At 46.0% G+C, this 19,942-nt stretch overlaps 1 protein-coding gene across 1 annotated transcript in view; it reads right to left on the bottom strand.

Annotated features, from left to right (window-relative positions):
* Nucleotides 1-19,942, bottom strand: part of LOC137522290 (uncharacterized) — a gene marked incomplete at its 3' end in the record, with an annotated part of 138,123 nt that overhangs the window by 13,142 nt on the left and 105,039 nt on the right. The window contains exons 41-46 of the mRNA XM_068242320.1: nt 5,033-5,104; nt 4,017-4,141; nt 2,244-2,525; nt 1,074-1,196; nt 424-583; nt 203-286 (exon numbers count right to left, since the gene is read on the bottom strand). Coding sequence (XP_068098421.1) covers nt 203-286; nt 424-583; nt 1,074-1,196; nt 2,244-2,525; nt 4,017-4,141; nt 5,033-5,104 — 846 coding nt within the window. The remainder of the gene's footprint in view (nt 1-202; nt 287-423; nt 584-1,073; nt 1,197-2,243; nt 2,526-4,016; nt 4,142-5,032; nt 5,105-19,942) is intronic.

The raw sequence follows: 19,942 nt of genomic DNA, 5'->3' as shown, positions 1-19,942 counted from the left end.
TATAGTTCATTTCATTGTGATAAGTAATTATAAAGTGATAGACGAATGAATGGAAGGAGCGCTGAAAGGTGAAAATTGCTCTGGTGCTCAAGGGTTAAAACCCCTCTGTTGTGAAGTGGTTAATACGAAATCAATACTTATACAACACTCATCCAAACAGTTATTTGGCAGAAAAGAAAAAAGAACAACTCAGTGAATGTACCTGAAGAGTATAATACAGGAGCTGGAGTAGATGTTCTGTAGATTGGGGCAATCGTAGTTTCCAAAAGAACATCTGTAGAATTATCTAAAATGAAAAACAAAACAGTGTTTGTAGAATTTCCTTTATTGGCCATCAATATATTTCCGGTAATAAACAAGCAATAAACACATTTGCAAATCACATGCTCTTTACTAAGGAGTGGGAAAACAGTGCACACTTACCGATATTTCCAGCGATATCTTCTGGATGTAACTGGTCCATTTTGAATGCCCAACGCCCAGGTACATTGACATTACTTGTAGATGATATATTCCTTATAGATGGAGTCATAGAACCTGGGATTGTGTAGTATCCTGAGTTGAATCCACTATTAAGCCCAGCCTGTAGAATACAGGAAATAATGGAAAAACACTTTTACATCTACTGTAAACAATTGAGTATAAGCCACGTTTTTGGGGCCATAAAATTATCCCAAAAGTGGGGGTCTTCACGGCTTATACTCGAGTCATAAGTCAGCAGTAAACAACCCCCCCCAATGCCCCCTTCATTACATGTGGGCAGAAATGGGGAGAAATGTGCTGACAAATGTCCGATGAGAGCCACATTTTGTATATGTATTTAATCAAATGTTAAGGGTTTAATGAAATAAACTTGTAGGTGTAACTCATCAGCAAGTGTTTTTTGAAGGCAAACTGCATATAGTTCATCAGCTATCAAAAGCTACCGATGAATTAAATAACTTCTGTTCAATGAGTTATGTGGGTTCACTCACCAACGCCACATTTTTGCCAATTGTGTAATGGTTTATCTGCTGTCAAAAGGCACCTATAAATGCCATGACTTTAACTCAACCGGTAATGGGTATACTCACCAGGGCAGTACGTCCTTCCTGGATGGAACCATTTGCCACACTTGGCCACTGAATATCAGCATAATTGTAGAGGAGGAATGTCTGATTGCCGTCGGTGCTCAGCACAGCCTGAAACGTGTTCACCTGTAAGCAGAGAGGAGGAGCATTTAGGACGGACAACTTAACTGTGCACTGAAGTTGGACAGACTTAAGCGTTGACAAAAAGTCATATTCAATCCTAATTTAAAGCCATGTTCGACAATTTTGGTTTTTCCTGCACTTTCATCTCCCTACCAGGAGGATACACTTTAAACTGCAATCCACTGTCCCATCCTTACCTACGGAGGTTTTTAATTCAGAGGGTCACATCAATCCACCACTGGGCAGTTCTGTGCTGTTCCTACCTACACTATTCTTTTTCACCCCATTCTACAACCCTTAGATTCATCTGCAGGCTAACATTGGAAGGAGGTTGAGTGACAGGTCATCACGGCCCATCCCAGAACCCCAAAAGCTCCACTTCCTCCAGTTCCTTGAGCTTCATCCTACATTGCTCCTTTCTAGGCCCAACAAAGTTGTCATCTAGCTGTGTCTTCTCTAAGCCATGGTAGTGTATGTCCAGTAACTGGCTGATGTAGAGACGTCACCTTTATAAATCAAACTAAAAGGATGGGCTGTATGGAGCATAAAAGAGGAACCCTCACACAAAAGAGAGAGATAAAAAGAGATATCTGTTTTAAAGGGTCACTTAAGCCAAATAAAAAAAAAGAGTTTTACTCACCTGTGGCTTCTACCAGCCCCCTGAAGCTGTCCGGTGCCCACATAGACTCGCTCCGATGCTACTGGCCCCGCCGGCAGCCATTTCCGGTGTCGGTGACAGGAGCCGACAGGCCGGGAATGCGAGTGATTCTTTGCGTTCCTGGCCGTAATTGCACCCTCTATGCTGCCTGTTATATGATATATGCTATATGCTATAACAGCATAGAGGGCGCTATTACGGCCAGGAACGTGAAGAATCACTCGCGTTCCCGGCCTGTCTGCTCCTGGCTGCCGACGGGGCCAGGAGCATCGAGCTAGTCTACGTGGGCGACGGACAGCTTCAGGGGGCTGGTAGGAGCCCCAGGTGAGTAAAACAATTTTATTTAATTTGGCTTAAGTGCTCCTTTAATGACCATTCATTAGTTTTCTTACCTTGTTGGTGTTTGACCCATAATATGCAACTCTGTGCCAGGTGGCTACAAACGCCCAATGAGCTGTGAAAGTCACATTGTGAAAGTAGGCATGGATATCAGAGGTGGCCCGAGACAGCAGATCAGGATCGGTGCTCTGGCGATAAAATATATCACCGGCTACTTGGTTATTTATGTCTGACCAAAACAGAGCCAAGAAGGGGTTTCCAAAAGCCTGCGGGAGGGCTTGCGGTACGTATTGTGAGATGGTTGAACGGAAGGACAGCAAACCATTATTATCCACCTGCGAAAAAGAAAAAGGAAATGGTTATATTTTGCCAAATGCAGAAATGACTTATTCATACTGTGATATCTAATTATCTCTTTTATGGACAAAGGTGAGGTGTAATGTTAATGGAAAGGACTCTAAACTCTCAAACATTGTCAAGACCAGTGACCAATATTACAATCCATATGTAGCCTTTTTTGTTTTGGTATGGACACTAGGGATGGTCGGAAAAGCCGATTTCCGATTCCGATGGAATTTCTGCTTTCCGATAAGCGTCTTTCCGATTCTTCAGAATTCCCCAGAAATCTGAACTTTTGATTTCTGCAAAATTATTATTTTTTCGAAAAGGTTAATTGTAAAAATAAAATAAAATGCAAAATCAGCAATTTTTTTTGAGCATGAACGCTATTATGCGAGAAGAACCACATTTCCGATTAGCAACCACGGTAAATTTCTGCATTCTCTGATTTACCTAATACTTTCAAAGTTTTCTGACTGTCCTAAAATTACAGCATTAATCTAATTTCCGCTAAAAAGCTTTCGAGTTATGTGATTAGGCTAAAATTTTCGAGTTGCGGTAATGCAGCGTTTCCGCGGAATTCGGAATGAATGGATGTCAGAGTTTTGTCCCACTTTAAGAGAACTTCTCTAGAGTTACAGAAAGCAGACAAAAAAACAGTACTGAAATTTTAGTTGGAGTCTGGTTTTGATATGCTTGAAGACTAGGACAACTGAAGCATGAGAGATAAGGAGGCTGCCATATTTATTTCCTTTTAAGCAATACCTGTTGCCTGGCTGTCCTTCCGATCCTTTACCTATAATACTTTTAGCCATATACCCTCAACAAGCATGCAGCAGATCAGGTGTTTCTGATAGTATCATACCTTCCAACTTTTTGAGATGAGAAAGAGGGACACTTAAGCCATGCCCCTGCCACACCCCTTATCCCGCACCGACACACCCATAGTCATGAATACCATAAAGATTTCATAAGAAAAATGGATTGTTTTATAACTCAAAAGACACTGGTCCTTTCTATCCTGGTTCATTTTCCTTCATATTTACATTGGAAAATTAGAAATATCAATATTAAAGGATGGGAATAAAGTTTAGAGTCAAACACATTTTTCAGTAGAGAAATACAAATATTTACATAGAAAGAGGGACAAAGTCCTGAAAGAGGGACAAATGAGGAGGAAAGAGGGACAGAGGGACAGCGCTCCCAAAGAGGGACTGTCACTCCAAAAGAGGGACAGTTGGGAGTTATGGACATTATTATCAGATCGGACAAGATTAGCTGAATGCTTGTTTCAGGTGCGATTCAAACATTACTGCAGCCAAATAGACCAGCAGGACTGCCAGGGAACTGGTATTGTTTAAACAGAAACTAATATGGTAGCCTCCATATTCTTCTCGCTTCAGTTGTCCTTTAAACATTTTTTGTTAAGTGTCTAATCTAAGAACTGCTAAATTTGAGAATATTAAGCATTCCAGAACCATGCTTACATAGAGGGAAGTGCGATTTCTCCCAAAAAGTGGAACATCTGTGGAAAGACCTACTAATGGTGAACTTCCATCATCTGATTTTGGACTCATGGTGTCAACTGAGGTTCCATATGGGTAGAGCAGATCTGAGGCAAAGGAAGAATCATTTATCATTCAAATTCCTACATTCAAATTCCTATCCAAGTAGTCAATTTAGGGACATCCCCGTGTAACCATCACAGATAAATAAAATTGTAGGTGAGTATAAGAGACACCCAAAGGGCTATACAATAATTACAGTGTAAGAAATAAGAGACTGCTTACCAAGAGATAAATGTCTAAGCTTGTATGCTGAAAAAATATTTTATTGCTCATAAAACAACATTTCAGCATACAGCTAAGATATTCATCTCTAGGTATGCAATCCAAATTCAAATAAGCTTTACTGGCAGGACAAAATTAATTTATCATTGCCAAAGCAAAACTTCTTTTACCTTACCTTTTATATTGGTTTTAATTATTTTATAACCCATTGGGCACCTCTTAACCCCCCCACCCCCCCCCCACTCAAGTGTAGGAGGAGGACAGAGACAGTAGTCTGACCTTTTCAAGAGAGTGACCTTCCTCGTCGAGAGACCTGTAACCCAAATAAGGGACAGGCATTCCCCACACGGGCTGAAGGAGGTTGTTATCTAGGAACCTGGGTTTGTGAGTATTTGATTTTTCTTACACCATAATGGGCTCCTAACTTTCTTTTGTGTGTATCTTTTTACCAAGGTCACTGGATCCACCTCCTATATTGACTCACAATTGAACAAGACCAGTTCTAACATTAATCAGATGTATACGTGAACATAAAAATTGTATGAAGTCAGATTGCTGGACAAAATATTTGCTTCAGGAGCCAATTTCCGTCTCCATATTCCCCTCACTTTATGTTTCCTTTAAGTTTTATGTTTGGGAGGGTTTTGATAATTGGTGGATCAGCTGATAATTGTTGTGTGCCTTGATCAGATTTCTTCATAATGTAATAATACCTGATGATCTTAAGACTGGAGATGGGGCTACAGTTGTCCTGGATTGGATGTAGATTGGATCAGTAGAAATTTCTGCAAAATTAATTTGAAAAAAAATAGTTTTATTAATGCAATATTTTTCTAGGCTGCAAAATGCGCTCTAATTTTGTAAAAAAAAATATAAAAAATAAAAAAAAAAAACACAACGTTTTATAGAGTTTGCTAGTACAGCTATTAATATATTTCTTTTTGTAAGGCGTTTTTCTTTTACGAATCATATAAAAAAAACGTTGTTCTTTACCTGGATGAGCTGTGGGATTTGGTGGCGTTTCTGTGGTGAGAACTTCAGCATCATTACCTGAAAAAGAAATCATGTTTGCTTTCACTGGGATGTTCTGCAGGACATTTTACTAGTGATGAGATAATGGATCATTTTGACAGTACTTTTTCACCTGCTCTTTGGTACTTTTACTTTAAGAAGCTCGATTCAATTTACTTTTTCTCCTAAGTGACATTTTATCAATACAATGTAATTTAAGCCAGCAGCAAGCAAGTAAACCCTCTGAATATTTTGGACAATACTTTCTCACCTGCTCTTTTGGTACTTTTTTAATTGTAGAATGCTGAAAAGGTATTTAAAGCAGAAGATGAAAAAATATCTCCGAGGAGAAAACTTATAACAAAAAGTGAACCGGATCAGACCCATGATTGCTTGTGTTCCTGATTTGTGGGATTCCGTGTTAGTCATACTGATCAGTATGCAAATATCAAAGTGGGCCGGGAACTCAGAGCTTCCTCTCAACTGCAGAGTGTCTACTTCCTGCTTTCATTGAAGCAGGCGTATTGTTAACATCCTGGGTTTACAAATTATGGCGGAGGAGATTCCTGAGCTGACTTCAGAATAGAGTTGGGCCGAACCTCCGATATTAGGTTCGCGAACCTGGTTCGCGAACTTCCGCGGAAGGTTCGGTTCGCGTTAAAGTTCGCGAACCGCAATAGACTTCAATGGGGATGCGAACTTTGAAAAAAAAAATAATTATGCTGGCCACAAAAGTGATGGAAAAGATGTTTCAAGGGGTCTAACACCTGGAGGGGGGCATGGCGGAGTGGGATACATGCCAAAAGTCCCGGGGAAAAATCTGGATTTGACGCAAAGCAGCGTTTTAAGGGCAGAAATCACATTGAATGCTAAATGACAGGCCTAAAGTGCTTTCAAACATCTTGCATGTGTATACATCAATCAGGTAGTGTAATTAAGGTACTGCTTCACACTGACACACCAAACTCACCGTGTAACGCACCGCAAACAGCTGTTTGTGTAGTGACGGCCGTGCTGGACTGGTGCGCACCATGGCGAGAGTGCAGGTTTTGGTGGCTTTACAGCCCATATGGTCGCCTGGCTGATGTAGCTGAATGACAGAACAGTGACTGTCCAGCTGATCAAATTTGGTCTGACCACAATGAGGCAACGACCTTATTATCGTGGGTGTGCCCCCCGAGACACTCATCTAGGCGCCGGTCATTGCTTCATTGTGATACGCAAGCCCCTTCACCACGGCAAGGTAATGATCACGAAGGGGAATGGGCGCATGTACATGCCTTTTCTTTTGTTGTTGCAGCTGCCCGCAGTGCAGCCAGAAAAATTAGGCAGTCATGTACACGCACCAGAAAAATTATTACAGCGGCCGCTGCTAGCAGCGGCCTAAAAAATTCAGCAATCCGCCTGGAGTCCCGGACCCTGTTGGTGGTGGCGGAGAAGGTAGTCAAGCGGCCTGCAGGCAGACATGCTGTGTGGAGGGACTGGGAGCGACTTAGTCTTCTTGGGGCAGGCCAGGCAGCCAGTCACACGGCGTGCAGGCAGAGATGCTGTGTGTGCGGGGACTGACTTAGTCTTGGGGCGGGCAGCAGCCCTCCGGGATCCATGCCTCATTCATTTTGATAAAGGTGAGGTACTTAACACTTTTGTGACTTAGGCGACTTCTCTTCTCTGTGACAATGCCTCCAGCTGCGCTGAAGGTCCTTTCTGACAGGACGCTTGCGGCAGGGCAGGAGAGAAGTTGGATGGCAAATTGGGACAGCTCTGGCCACAGGTCAAGCCTGCGCACCCAGTAGTTCAAGGGTTCCTCATCGCTGTTCACAGCAGTGTCTACATCCACACTTAAGGCCAGGTAGTCGGCTACCTGCCGTTCCAGGCGTTGGTGGAGGGTGGATCCGGAAGGGCTACGGCGAGGCGTTGGACTAAAGAACGTCCGCATGTCCGACATCACCATGAGATCGCTGGAGCGTCCTGTCTTTGACTGCGTGGACACGGGAGGAGGATTAGTGGCAGTGGTACCTTGCTGGCGTTGTGCCGTCACATCACCCTTAAAGGCATTGTTAAGCATAGTTGACAGCTGGTTCTGCATGTGCTGCATCCTTTCCACTTTCCGGTGAGTTGGTAACAGGTCCGCCACTTTGTGCCTGTACCGAGGGTCTAGTAGTGTGGCCACCCAGTACAGCTCATTCCCCTTGAGGTTTTTTATACGGGGGTCCCTCAACAGGCAGGACAGCATAAAAGACGACATCTGCACAAAGTCGGATCCAGTACCCTCCATCTCCTCTTGCTCTTCCTCAGTGACGTCAGGTAAGTCAACCTCCTCCCCCCAGCCGCGAACAATACCACGGGAAGGTTGAGCAGCACAAGCCCCTTGCGATGCCTGCTGAGGTTGTTCTCCTGCCGCTGTCCCCTCCTCCTCCTCCTCCCCCAAAGAAACACCTTGCTCATCATCCTCTGAGTCTGACTCGTCTTCTGCACACGACTTCTCTTCTTCCTCCTCCTCCCCCCTCTGTGCTGCCGCAGGTGTTGAGGAAACAGCTGGGTCTGATGAAAATTGGTCCCATGCCTGTTCCTGCCGTAACGGTTCCTGGTCACGCTCATTCACAGCTTCATCCGCCACTCTACACACAGCACGCTCCAAGAAGTAAGCATAGGGAATTAAGTCGCTGATGGTGCCCTCACTGCGGCTCACCAGGTTGGTCACCTCCTCAAATGGCCGCATGAGCCTGCATGCATTTTCCATCAGTGTCCAGTTGTCGGGCCAGAACATCCCCATCTTTCCAGACTGTTTCATTCTACTGTAGTTGTAGAGGTAGTGGGTCACGGCTTTCTTCTGTTCTAGCAGGCGGGAGAACATGAGCAGGGTCGAGTTCCAGCGAGTCGGGCTATCGCAAATAAGGCGTCTCACCGGCATGTTGTTTTTGCGCTGAATTTCCGCAAAGCGTGCCATGGCTGTGTAAGACCGCCTCAAATGCCCACAGAACTTCCTGGCCTGCTTCAGGACATTCACTAAGCCAGGGTACTTTGCCACAAATCTTTGAACCACTAGATTCATGACATGTGCCATGCAGGGTATGTGTGTCAGCTTCCCCATATGCAAAGCGGCAAGCAGATTGCTGCCGTTGTCGCACACCACGTTGCCTATCTCCAGGTGGTGCGGGGTCAGCCACTCATCCACCTGTTTCTTAAGAGCAGCCAGGAGAGCTGCTCCAGTGTGACTCTCCGCTTTGAGACAAGACATGTCTAAGATGGCGTGACACCGTCTTACCTGGCATGCAGCATAGGCCCTGCGGAGCTGGGGCTGTGTAGCTGGAGAGGAGAACTGCCACTCAGCCAAGGAGGAGGAGGACAGCGAAGAGCATGTAGCAGGAGGAGAGGAGGTGGCAGGAGGCCTGCCTGCAAGCCGTGGAGGTGTCACAATTTGGTCCGCTGCGCCCTGCTTGCCATCGTTCACCACCAGGTTCACCCAATGGGCTGTGTAGGTAATGTAGCGGCCCTGCCCGTGCTTGGCAGACCAGGCATCCGTGGTCAGGTGTACCCTTGACCCAACGCTCTTCGCAAGAGATGACACCACTTGCCTCTCAACTTCACGGTGCAGTTGGGGTATGGCCTTTCTCGAAAAATAAGTGCGGCCTGGCATCTTCCACTGCGGTGTTCCGATGGCCACAAATTTACGGAAGGCCTCAGAGTCCACCAGCCGGTATGGTAACAGCTGCCGAGCTAACAGTTCCGCCACGCCAGCTGTCAGACGCCGGGCAAGGGGGTGACTGGCCGAAATTGGCTTCTTCCGCTCAAACATTTCCTTCACGGACACCTGACTGCTGCTGTGGGCAGAGGAGCAGGAAGCGCTCAAGGGCAGAGGCGGAGTGGAGGAGGGTGCCTGTGAAGGTGGAAGGGAGAAAGCGGCAGAAGCAGATAATGCACCTGATGGAGGAGGAAGAGGAGAAGGAGGGTGGCTTTGCTTTTGTGTGCTGCTGCTGCTTTTGCTCAGGTGGCCATCCCATTGCTGTTTGTGCCTTTTCTCCAGGTGCCTTCGTAAGGCACTTGTCCCTACGTGAGTGTTGGCCTTTCCACGGCTCAATTTTTGTTGGCAGAGCGAACAGATGGCTTTGGTCCGATCTGAGGCACACACATTAAAAAATTTCCACACCGCTGAGCCACCCTGGGATGTGGGCACTATGGGGACCTCAGCAGTTGATGCTGAAGGGCAAGTTGGCTGGCTGTAAATAGGTGGCGATACATGGTGCCGGACTCTGCCACCAGCTGTTTCTGACGAAGAGCTGCCCCAGCTTCTTTCAGCAACTTCTCTCCTCCTACTACTCTCTGACTCCCCCTCTGAACTGTCCCCCTCTTCATCTCCTCTATTGGGAACATACAGAGGATCCCTATTACCGTCATCATTCGTAGTCATCCTGCCCAGCTTCGCTTGCCTCAGACAAATCCAAACTTGCACCATCAGTAGGTCCTTCATCCTCCTGACACGTTACATCCATAGTGTTGCCGCGTAACTCAGACATATTAGCTGGTGAAAATTCATCTGGCTGTAACAACAATGGCTGTGCATCAGTGATTTCACCACTAAATAATTCTTGCGAAGTGTCAAATGCAGCGGAAGTGGTGCTAGTAGTAGCGCTGGTGGCTGAGCAAGATGAGGTGTTCTGTGTCGCTAAATACTCAACCACGTCCTGACAATCTTGGGAGGTGATGGGACGTGCCTTCTTCCGAGCACTGTACTGTGGGCCAGGTCCACACGAAATTACATTTACACGACCTCGCGCAGACCTGCCGGGTAGCCTTCCTCTGGCTCTGGCACTACCTCTTCCTCTACCTGTTTTGTCCATATCGGGTATGCACGGAGTGGTATATCACACTGCGTGCACTCACGTAGGTAGGTGGGTTCACTTAACTGCACAGGTATGCGCACTGATGCGGTGGGTTCACTGAACAGAACAGGTATACAGTGGCGGGTTCACAGAACAGGTATGCAGTGGCAGGTTCACTGAACAGAACAGGTATGCAGTGGCAGGTTCACTGAACAGGTATACAGTGGCGGGTTCACTGAACAGAACAGGTATGCAGTGGCGGGTTCACTAAACAGAACAGGTATACAGTGGCGGGTTCACTAAACAGAACAGGTATACAGTGGCGGGTTCACAGAACAGGTATGCAGTGGCAGGTTCACTGAACACAAAAGGTATGCAGTGGCGGGTTCACTGAACAGGTATATAGTGGCGGGTCCACTGAACAGAACAGGGTATGCAGTGGCAGGTTCACTGAACACAACAGGTATGCAGTGGCGGGTTCACTGAACAGGTATACAGTGGCGGGTCCACTGAACAGAACAGGTATGCAGTGGCGGGTTCACTAAACAGAACAGGTATACAGTGGCGGGTTCACTAAACAGAACAGGTATACAGTGGCGGGTTCACAGAACAGGTATGCAGTGGCAGGTTCACTGAACACAACAGGTATGCAGTGGCGGGTTCACTGAACAGAACAGGTATGCAGTGGCGGGTTCACTGAACATGTATACAGTGGCGGGTCCACTGAACAGAACAGGTATGCAGTGGCGGGTTCACTGAACAGGTATACAGTGGCGGGTCCACTGAACAGAACAGGTATGCAGTGGCGGGTTCACTAAACAGAACAGGTATACAGTGGCGGGTCCACTGAACAGAACAGGTATGCAGTGGCGGGTTCACTAAACAGGTATACAGTGGCGGGTCCACTGAACAGAACAGGTATGCAGTGGCGGGTTCACTAAACAGAACAGGTATACAGTGGCGGGTTCACTAAACAGAACAGGTATACAGTGGCGGGTTCACAGAACAGGTATGCAGTGGCAGGTTCACTGAACACAACAGGTATGCAGTGGCGGGTTCACTGAACAGGTATACAGTGGCGGGTCCACTGAACAGAACAGGTATGCAGTGGCAGGTTCACTGAACACAACAGGTATGCAGTGGCGGGTTCACTGAACAGGTATACAGTGGCGGGTCCACTGAACAGAACAGGTATGCAGTGGCGGGTTCACTAAACAGAACAGGTATACAGTGGCGGGTTCACTAAACAGAACAGGTATACAGTGGCGGGTTCACAGAACAGGTATGCGGTGGCAGGTTCACTGAACACAACAGGTATGCAGTGGCGGGTTCACTGAACAGGTATACAGTGGCGGGTCCACTGAACAGAACAGGTATGTAGTGGCAGGTTCACTAAACAGAACAGGTATACGGTGGCGGGTTCACTAAACAGAACAGGTATACAGTGGCGGGTTCACAGAACAGGTATGCAGTGGCAGGTTCACTGAACACAACAGGTATGCAGTGGCGGGTTCACTGAACAGGTATACAGTGGCGGGTCCACTGAACAGAACAGGTATGCAGTGGCGGGTTCACTGAACAGGTATACAGTGGCGGGTCCACTGAACAGAACAGGTATACAGTGGCGGGTTCACTGAACAGGTATGCAGTGGTGGGTTCACAGAACAGGTATGCAGTGGTGGGTTCACAGCACAGGTATGCGGTGGTGGGTTCACAGCACAGGTATGCAGTGGTGGGTTCAATGAACAGGTATACAGTGGCGGGTCCACTGAACAGAACAGGTATGCAGTGGCAGGTTCACTGAACAGGTATGCAGTGGTGGGTTCACAGCACAGGTATGCAGTGGTGGGTTCACAGAACAGGTATGCAGTGGTAGGTTCACAGCACAGGTATGCAGTGGTGGGTTCAATGAACAGGTATACAGTGGTGGGTCCACTGAACAGAACAGGTATGCAGTGGCAGGTTCACTGAACAGGAATGCAGTGGTGGGTTCACAGCACAGGTATGCAGTGGTGGGTTCACAGAACAGGTATGCAGTGGTGGGTTCACAGCACAGGTATGCAGTGGTGGGTTCAATGAACAGGTATACAGTGGCGGGTCCACTGAACAGAACAGGTATGCAGTGGCAGGTTCACTGAAGGTATGCAGTGGTGGGTTCACAGCACAGGTATGCAGTGGTGGGTTCACTGAACAGGTATGCAGTGGTGGGTTCACAGCACAGGTATGCAGTGGTGGGTTCACAGCACAGGTATGCAGTGGTGGGTTCACAGCACAGGTATGCAGTGGTGGGTTCACAGCACAGGTATGCAGTGGTGGGTTCACAGCACAGGTATGCAGTGGTGGGTTCACAGCACAGGTATGCAGCCAGACAGGAACAAGTTAAGCCTAACTAATCTTTCCCTGAGAGACAGTCTGCAGCAGCTCACCCTACTCTCACTAACGCAGGCAGCACACGAGTGACCGTAATGGCCGCCGCTGCCTGCCTTATATAAGGGGGGTGGGGCTCCAGGGGCTAGTGTAGCCTAATTGGCTACACTGGGCCTGCTGACTGTGATGTAGAGGGTCAAAGTTGACCCTCCATGTGCATTATGGGGCGAACCGAACTTCCGCAAAGGTTCGCCTGCGGGACGCGAACGCGAACCACTGAAGTTCGCATGGAACCGTTCGCAGGCGAACCGTTCGGCCCAACTCTACTTCAGAATCAGAATCAGAATCATTTTATTTCGCCAAGTACAACGGGGGTTGTACCCGGAATTATTTTTGGCTCATACAGGGTCGGAGATGGTACAAACACATGCATGCAATCCATCACATACAATCAGGTACAGTATGGAACAAAGTAAGCATATACCTATATATACATACAGCACATAACTGTAGTGAGGGACACGTGGGGGAGTCTGGAGTGCTATGTGAGAGGAGCAGCCTGCCAACTATCGACGGCGCTCGCTCAGCTCCGTAGCAGTACCAGATGCCCCGTAGTGTGTCCTGGAAAAGAGTGGATAGAGAAAGAAAGAGAGATAGAGAGAAGGGATAGTTAAAGAGAGACTGAGGAAGAAAGAGAAATAACCAAGGCAAGAGGAGAGAGACAAAGGCAGAATCCTAGGGCTCCAGATTTAATAACATTTACTGGGTCCGACAAGTGTCTATGCCTGTGATCTGGTACCCCGATATCGGCAGATGGGCAGCTGATCTTCAGGGCTTGGTGGTGGTGCAGGCTAGCATGGTCCTCAGCAGTGGCAGAGTTAGAGCAGGTTGGAGGATGCGGATGGTGGAGACCCTCTCTCTGGAGCGTGGCGACTATGCGACCCGCACCACGTGGACGCCGAGCTCAGGGTCGGCAGCTCGCCCGTGAGCATGCCCAGGTGTGGGGTCTCTGAGACCCCCTGTTGTGTCGGTGGCCGGAGGGGCTGGCTCGGGGCAGCAGTCGGGGATCAGTGGTCCACTGTGTCTGCGTGAAAGGCAGACTCGGATCCAGGATCCGGCAGCAGCGGTGGAGAAACTGCCAGTGTGGTCCTGCTTCCAGCAGCGACAGGCTCCACAGTAGAGCAGTCCGGGCAGCGGTGGTGGAGTACCGATCAGGGCACGTGGGCCCCAAACAGCTGTCCGCTCGATCAGCTGGCATGCCGGCAATCGGGCATGTGAGGAGTGAGGAGCAGTGAGGAGAGTGGATCAGCACCGGTGGGACCGAGCGGCGGCCCTGCAGCAGGCAGCAAGGTGGACTTGGAGGATGCCCTAGCAGAGATGGTGGTCTGGCGTGGGGGAGCAGCAACGCCATCAGGCTCACCTGAGCGAGGCAGCCCGACAAGGGATTGCAGCAATCCGCGCTGCAGAATGGTGGGGGCGTCCCTTCTCTCGGCTCTCCTTCCGGCCTGGTCAGATGAGAGCGAAGCATCCCACGTGTGCCCGAGGTGGCTCCCCGGCAGCAGCAGCTGATCACGATGCCGAGTTCCCTGCCTGAGGCAGGATGAAGCAGCGCAGTGCCTGGGCATGCGTAGTGAAACGTGGTGGCGCTGATGGTCCGGAGTCCGTTGATGGAGGCAGCGGCGGCAGATCAGCTGAGCTCCGTGTTTCCTCCGCACTGCACGTGGGCCCCGATCAGCTTGATCCTCTTGCCGGCCTGCAGACTGCGATCCGTGGCTGGTCCGGATTGAGACCAGCAGTGTCCATGTCCTCCGCCACCTCCTACCTCAGCAGAAGTGAAACTCAGAGGTGAGTGGAGGAAGAGAGTGCTTTAAAAAAGCAAAAAAGGCCGGAGCCCTGTGGCCGTGGCATCCGAGTCCGGCGCCATCTTGTTTGAACATGACTTGACTTGGCTGAGAGATCAAAATCTAAATACATACAGGGTGTATTTCTCTATATTTTCCTTCTGTCCTGTGCACGAGTCAAGGTCCACTTTAATGCCAGTTACAATAAAAAGTAGACATGAACTAATTTTCGGATTTTGCATCAACGATTTTAACAATTCATCAATAATTTTTGTATGTTAATGAGTGATTTGGAGAGTCTTCATCATTAAGTTCGTGTGAAGTAAATTACAGCACATATAGCATAATTTTCTCATTTTTCTTCTTACCTAAAGCCCCGTTGATGTCCTCTGGATGTAGGTTGCCCACTTTGAAGACCCAGCGTCCGGTGACATTGACGTTACTGGTGGACGATGCATTCCTGATGTCGTGTGACAGGGATCCTGGGAGTGTGTAGTATCCAGTGTTGAAGCCACTATTTATTCCAGCCTATTTTTAAGAGCAAGAATAGTAGATTTATAGACGTTTTAGAATAGTAATCATAACAGTAAAAGTTAAGGCTCATTCTAAATACGGATCAATCTGACGTGGAAGAGTAGTAATAAGCAGATTTGCTCTCTACCACTAATATATTGTCAGCTAAATTGCTGGTCTAATAGACAAATACCTTTGTTCTGCCTCAGCCGAAGCTCATTATTAAAAATCCAATAATAATCCAAACATTTGTATAGCGCTTTTCTCCTGTTGGACTCAAAGCGCTCAAGAGCTGCAGCCACTGGGACGCGCTCAAGAGGCCACCCTGCAGTGTTAGGGAATCTTGCCCTTGAACTCCTTACTGAATAGGTACTTGACCTAGCCAGGATTCGAACCCTGGTCTCCCATGTCAAAGGCAGAGCCCTTAACCAGTACACTATCCAGCCACCATTATTGCATTGCTACTCTGACTGCTGTTATATCTCTCTACAACATGTATATTTTTCAGTTAGTATGCAGCACAGCCACCCTGTGGCCTTTTTCTGTAACGCCCCTTTTCCGGTATGTACATTATCCCCTCCTACTTTCTGTTGGCAGTTGCTCAAGCAGAGCACTCTGGGAAAGATATCTGAGGTAACTGTTTTGCAGAGGTCTTTTTTTGGGAGCTGGGAAATATGGGCACATGAGGCAAGTGGACAAAAAGGGCGCCCGCCATTGACTGCCATATTAAATACCATTTAACGGGCGGCGGACAGGAAAAAAGGGCGCCAGAGATTATTAACATTTTACAAAGGGCTCCGGAGATTATTAACTTTTTACAAAGGACGCCGGAGATTATTAACGTTTTACAAACAGCACCCGGAGATTTTTGATGTTTTATCACTGCACTTGTGATGATTTAAGTTTAGAAACTACGATCGTGACAAATAACGTTTAAAAAGAATTCTAAACATATTTATTGTATTTAATTAAAACATTATTTAAAATGTTGTCCTTTACTGTATGTAAAACATTATTATTCACAAAATAAAGCGATCAGTACGTAACGTAAATTGCAATACATTTTTTACAGTTACTACTTGTAAAACATTATTATCCATACAATTAAGCGATCAGAAAGGGGGGTTTTAGGGTTAGGCACCACTAAGGGGGTGGTTAGGGTTAGGCACCACCAAGGGGGTGGTTAGGGTTAGGCACCACCAAAGGGGTGGTTAGGGTTAGGCACCACCAAGGAGTGTTTAGGGTTAGGCACCATCAGGGGGGTGGTTAGGGTTAGGCACCACCAAGGGGGTGGTTAGTGTTAGGCACCACCAGGGCGGTGGTTAGGGTTAGGCACCACCAGGGGATTGGTTAGGGTTAGGCACCACCAGGGCGGTGGTTAGGGTTAGGCACCACCAGGGGGGTGGTTAGGGTTAGTCACCACCAGGGGGGTCTAAGGGATAGGTATAGGGAGGGTTCTGTGTGAGAGTAGGATTAGGTTTAGTTTTAGTACAATTTTAGTAATACTTACTAATGTTTTACAACAATTTATTACGAACGTAGTTACATTTATTTCATCGTTATAAACAATATTTTCAAATTTTATTATAAGAAGAAACAATAACTTAAGGTTATTCACAATAATATACAATTATAACCATTAAACATATATTATCGTTTTTTAACAAACTTAATTATAAGTTTCACTTTTGAAACAGGGAAGATTAAAGATTTCACAATTGGCAATTTGAACACATTATTTAATGATTCTAAATTTGCAAAACATTATTTGTAAACAAAATACAACACAATTTTTTTATAAACGGTGTTAACGCTTATCGTTTACACAACGCGCCATTTTTTCCCGACACCCTTTTTGTACGTACGCCTTTTTTTACTTTCCCCAGTGTATGTATCTCCCAGCATCACATCTGTATTGTTGCCCTAATAAAAGAAGATGTGATTATCAAGATACAGAGCTCTGGAATGGTTCTGCTATCTGCCTGAAGTGATCATATCGGTGAATCTCCGCTGTCCATGAGGTGTCAAGATGAACCCCGGTTAGGAGGTTACCAAATTGAGAACTGAAGGCAGAATACATTTGTCATGAGACATACAAGTGAGAAGATGTTTTCATTTAAACCTCAATTTCAAATTCACTTGAGAAGACCAAGTTGATGCAACATGTCAGCTCCCTCAAACCGCTTGAGAAACAAAAGAGCTGGTTTTAATCCATTGATGACTCGCAAGCGTCAATAACAATTCCCTCACCAGTGTTAGAGGTCCATCATATCTTGAACCATCTTCTCGCATGCTTGGCCACTGAAGATCTGCATAGTTGTAGAAGAGGAAGGTCTGGTTGCCATCCGTAGTGACGACAGCTTGAAATGTGTCCACCTGTGAAAACATGATCATTTATAAGTGGAAGAAGAATGAAGTAATTGGTCTTGAATGTACATGGTTACTTTATGTAACCATACTATGAATCTAGGAATACATCACATTACCCAATTCTTTTATAATAATATATACTTTTCCCCCCAATAACAAATCCACGAAATGTAAATACACTGACCTAGAGAGGAATAGAATTTTAGCCTATAAGCTACATACACACTAAGGATTACTGCCACCTGGCAGAGATTGGGACTGGATCCCTCAGGTGACAGTTTAGGGCTCGATGCTGTACAGACTGCAGGCGTGTCTATTGCTATAAAGGGGGATGGAGGGACAATGAGCGGCATACCATGGGCCGGACTTGTTTGGAGTGAGGAGAACAATGCCTATGTCATTCAGGCATCAGGGATCTTTAAAAATTAGAAGTAGCCATAGATCTGTCAACTTGTTGGCGGTCAACCATCTGATTTAATGAAAATAGGTGCCACAACAAGCATTCCCGATTGGTGATTAGACCAATTCCACACTGAAATTGGTTGAATGTATTGATCCGACATGCTGAGAAAACTCAGGCCGACATGGTCGATCAAGTGCAATGATGTGTGATATTGCGATGATCAACAAATGAGACAGAACCCTCAGCTGCTGCCCCCGCCCCCCCAAAAAAGGTGCAAGAGTTTTTGAAGTCCTGTTTTATCCCACTTTAAAGCCACCAGAGTGCAAAAAAATACTCAAAATATGTTTGATGTTACTTACACGTGAATCTCGAAAACATTTGAGTATCGTGCAACAGTCGTTTCTTTTAGTAATCCAACTTAAAGGTGAAACTAATACATGAAATAGGGCCCCTTTGCAGGTGTTTTGGGCGAATTAGCTGATTAGAGTCTGACACTTTGAGCTGAGAATACTGAACATTTTCACAATATTCTAATGGTCTGAGATTTTGATTTTGGGCTTCTCATAAGCTGTGAGCCATAATTATCAACATTATAACAAATAAAGGCCTGAAATATCTCGCTGTGCAGGTAATGAGTCTGTTTCATAGAATAGTTTCACCTTTTAAGGTAAATTATTGAAATAAATAGACTTTTGCATGATATTCTAATTTTTTTGCGTTTCCCCTATACTGTTTCATCTAAAAAAATATCTTTTCTAATAGTTAAGGTGAAAAATAACATGTTTTGTGAATTAACTTTATCGGTAGCATGATTCAATAGAAGTATCAAAAACACAAAGGAGCGTCCAGCAGTCTAACTGCATATTATTTGCTTACAATCAGACAGAAATTCTTCGGGATAGATACAAGGTTGGAATCTGTACTCTGTGTCTCATTACAGACAGCCCAGGTATCTCCTCTACTGCATGAGTAATTTGTTGTACAAATCATGAGAGATAGTTTCCACACTTGTTTAAATAGAGTGATTGGCAGCAGCAAGGACACCCCCAACCTGACAGGTTACGCTACAAGCATAATGGAGAGGTTTAATTGTCCTCAGAATTAAGATACACAATTTGAAATAACATGTGGCATTTTCCCTAGGGCCTTTGTAGAGCTCAGCTGATGGGTTTGCTCATTTTTTTAACCAGGCCCGGTTTTACCTCACAGGAGCCTATAGGCACAGATGTCCTGGCACCCTAAACTTTGTCTTCCAAGAACTAACAAACCCCCGCCAAATCAAACCTCTATTGTGCTGGCTAGTGCCATTTAGTATTAGGTAGCCGGAGGTACCGTCAGTATTAGGTAGCTAGAGGTGCCCTCAGTATTAGGAAGCTAGATTTGCCCCCAGTTGAAGGTAGATCTCATCAGTGGAATACTGAGAGTCAGGTGAGTGGCCTCTCATTTCCACTCCGCTCAGGACTCTGCATAGGTAAGGCAGGAGGGCAGGCACTTGGGGTGGGGAGGGAGGCACCTTTACATCATCGGGTGCCTGTAGACACATGCCTACATTGCCTTATGGTAAATCTGACCCTGGGTTCAACACATGTAAAATTTATAAAGTATAATACTATAAAATTAAATAATAATTCCATCAAAGATTTAGTGATACTATCAATATTCAATGCAATGTTTGCAGAAGACGTGAAATTGGCCATGTTACCTTATTAGTATTAGATCCAAAATACGCCACTCTGTGCCACGTGGCCACAAACACCCACTGAGATGTGAAATCCTCATCATGGAAGTAAGTTCTGATATCGGAAGAGACTTGGTGCAGAAGATCTGGATCGGTGCTCTGACGATAATATATGTCTCCTGCTACCTGATTGTTTATATCTGCCCAGAACACGGCCAAAAATGGGTTTCCCAAAGCGACAGGAAGTTGTTGTGGCGTAAATTGTGAAATGGAAGATCGGAAGGACAATAAGCCATTATTATTCACCTGTTCAAGAGAAAAGGATATGAGCATGTTATTGTTATTGTTTGTTGTACAGAATACCGCTGCAAGTCTGTTAACTAGCCAACCCTGCCATTGCCACATAACACCAACCGTTCACTCACTCCACTGGCTACTAATAACATTGAGAATTCTGCTTAAAGCGGATCTGAGATGAAAAACTAACTATAACAAGTAACTTGTCTATATATTTTATCTAAAGTTTAGATAGTTTACACAGCGTATCTAGCTGCAAACAGCTTCAAAAGTTTATGATTATTTATTCCTGTGATACAATGAGGGCAGCCATGTTCTGTTTG

Source organism: Hyperolius riggenbachi, chromosome 6 (genome assembly GCF_040937935.1).
Source record: "Hyperolius riggenbachi isolate aHypRig1 chromosome 6, aHypRig1.pri, whole genome shotgun sequence".
NCBI classification, from domain to species: domain Eukaryota; kingdom Metazoa; phylum Chordata; class Amphibia; order Anura; family Hyperoliidae; genus Hyperolius; species Hyperolius riggenbachi.
This window is presented reverse-complemented; position numbering and strand designations above follow the sequence as displayed.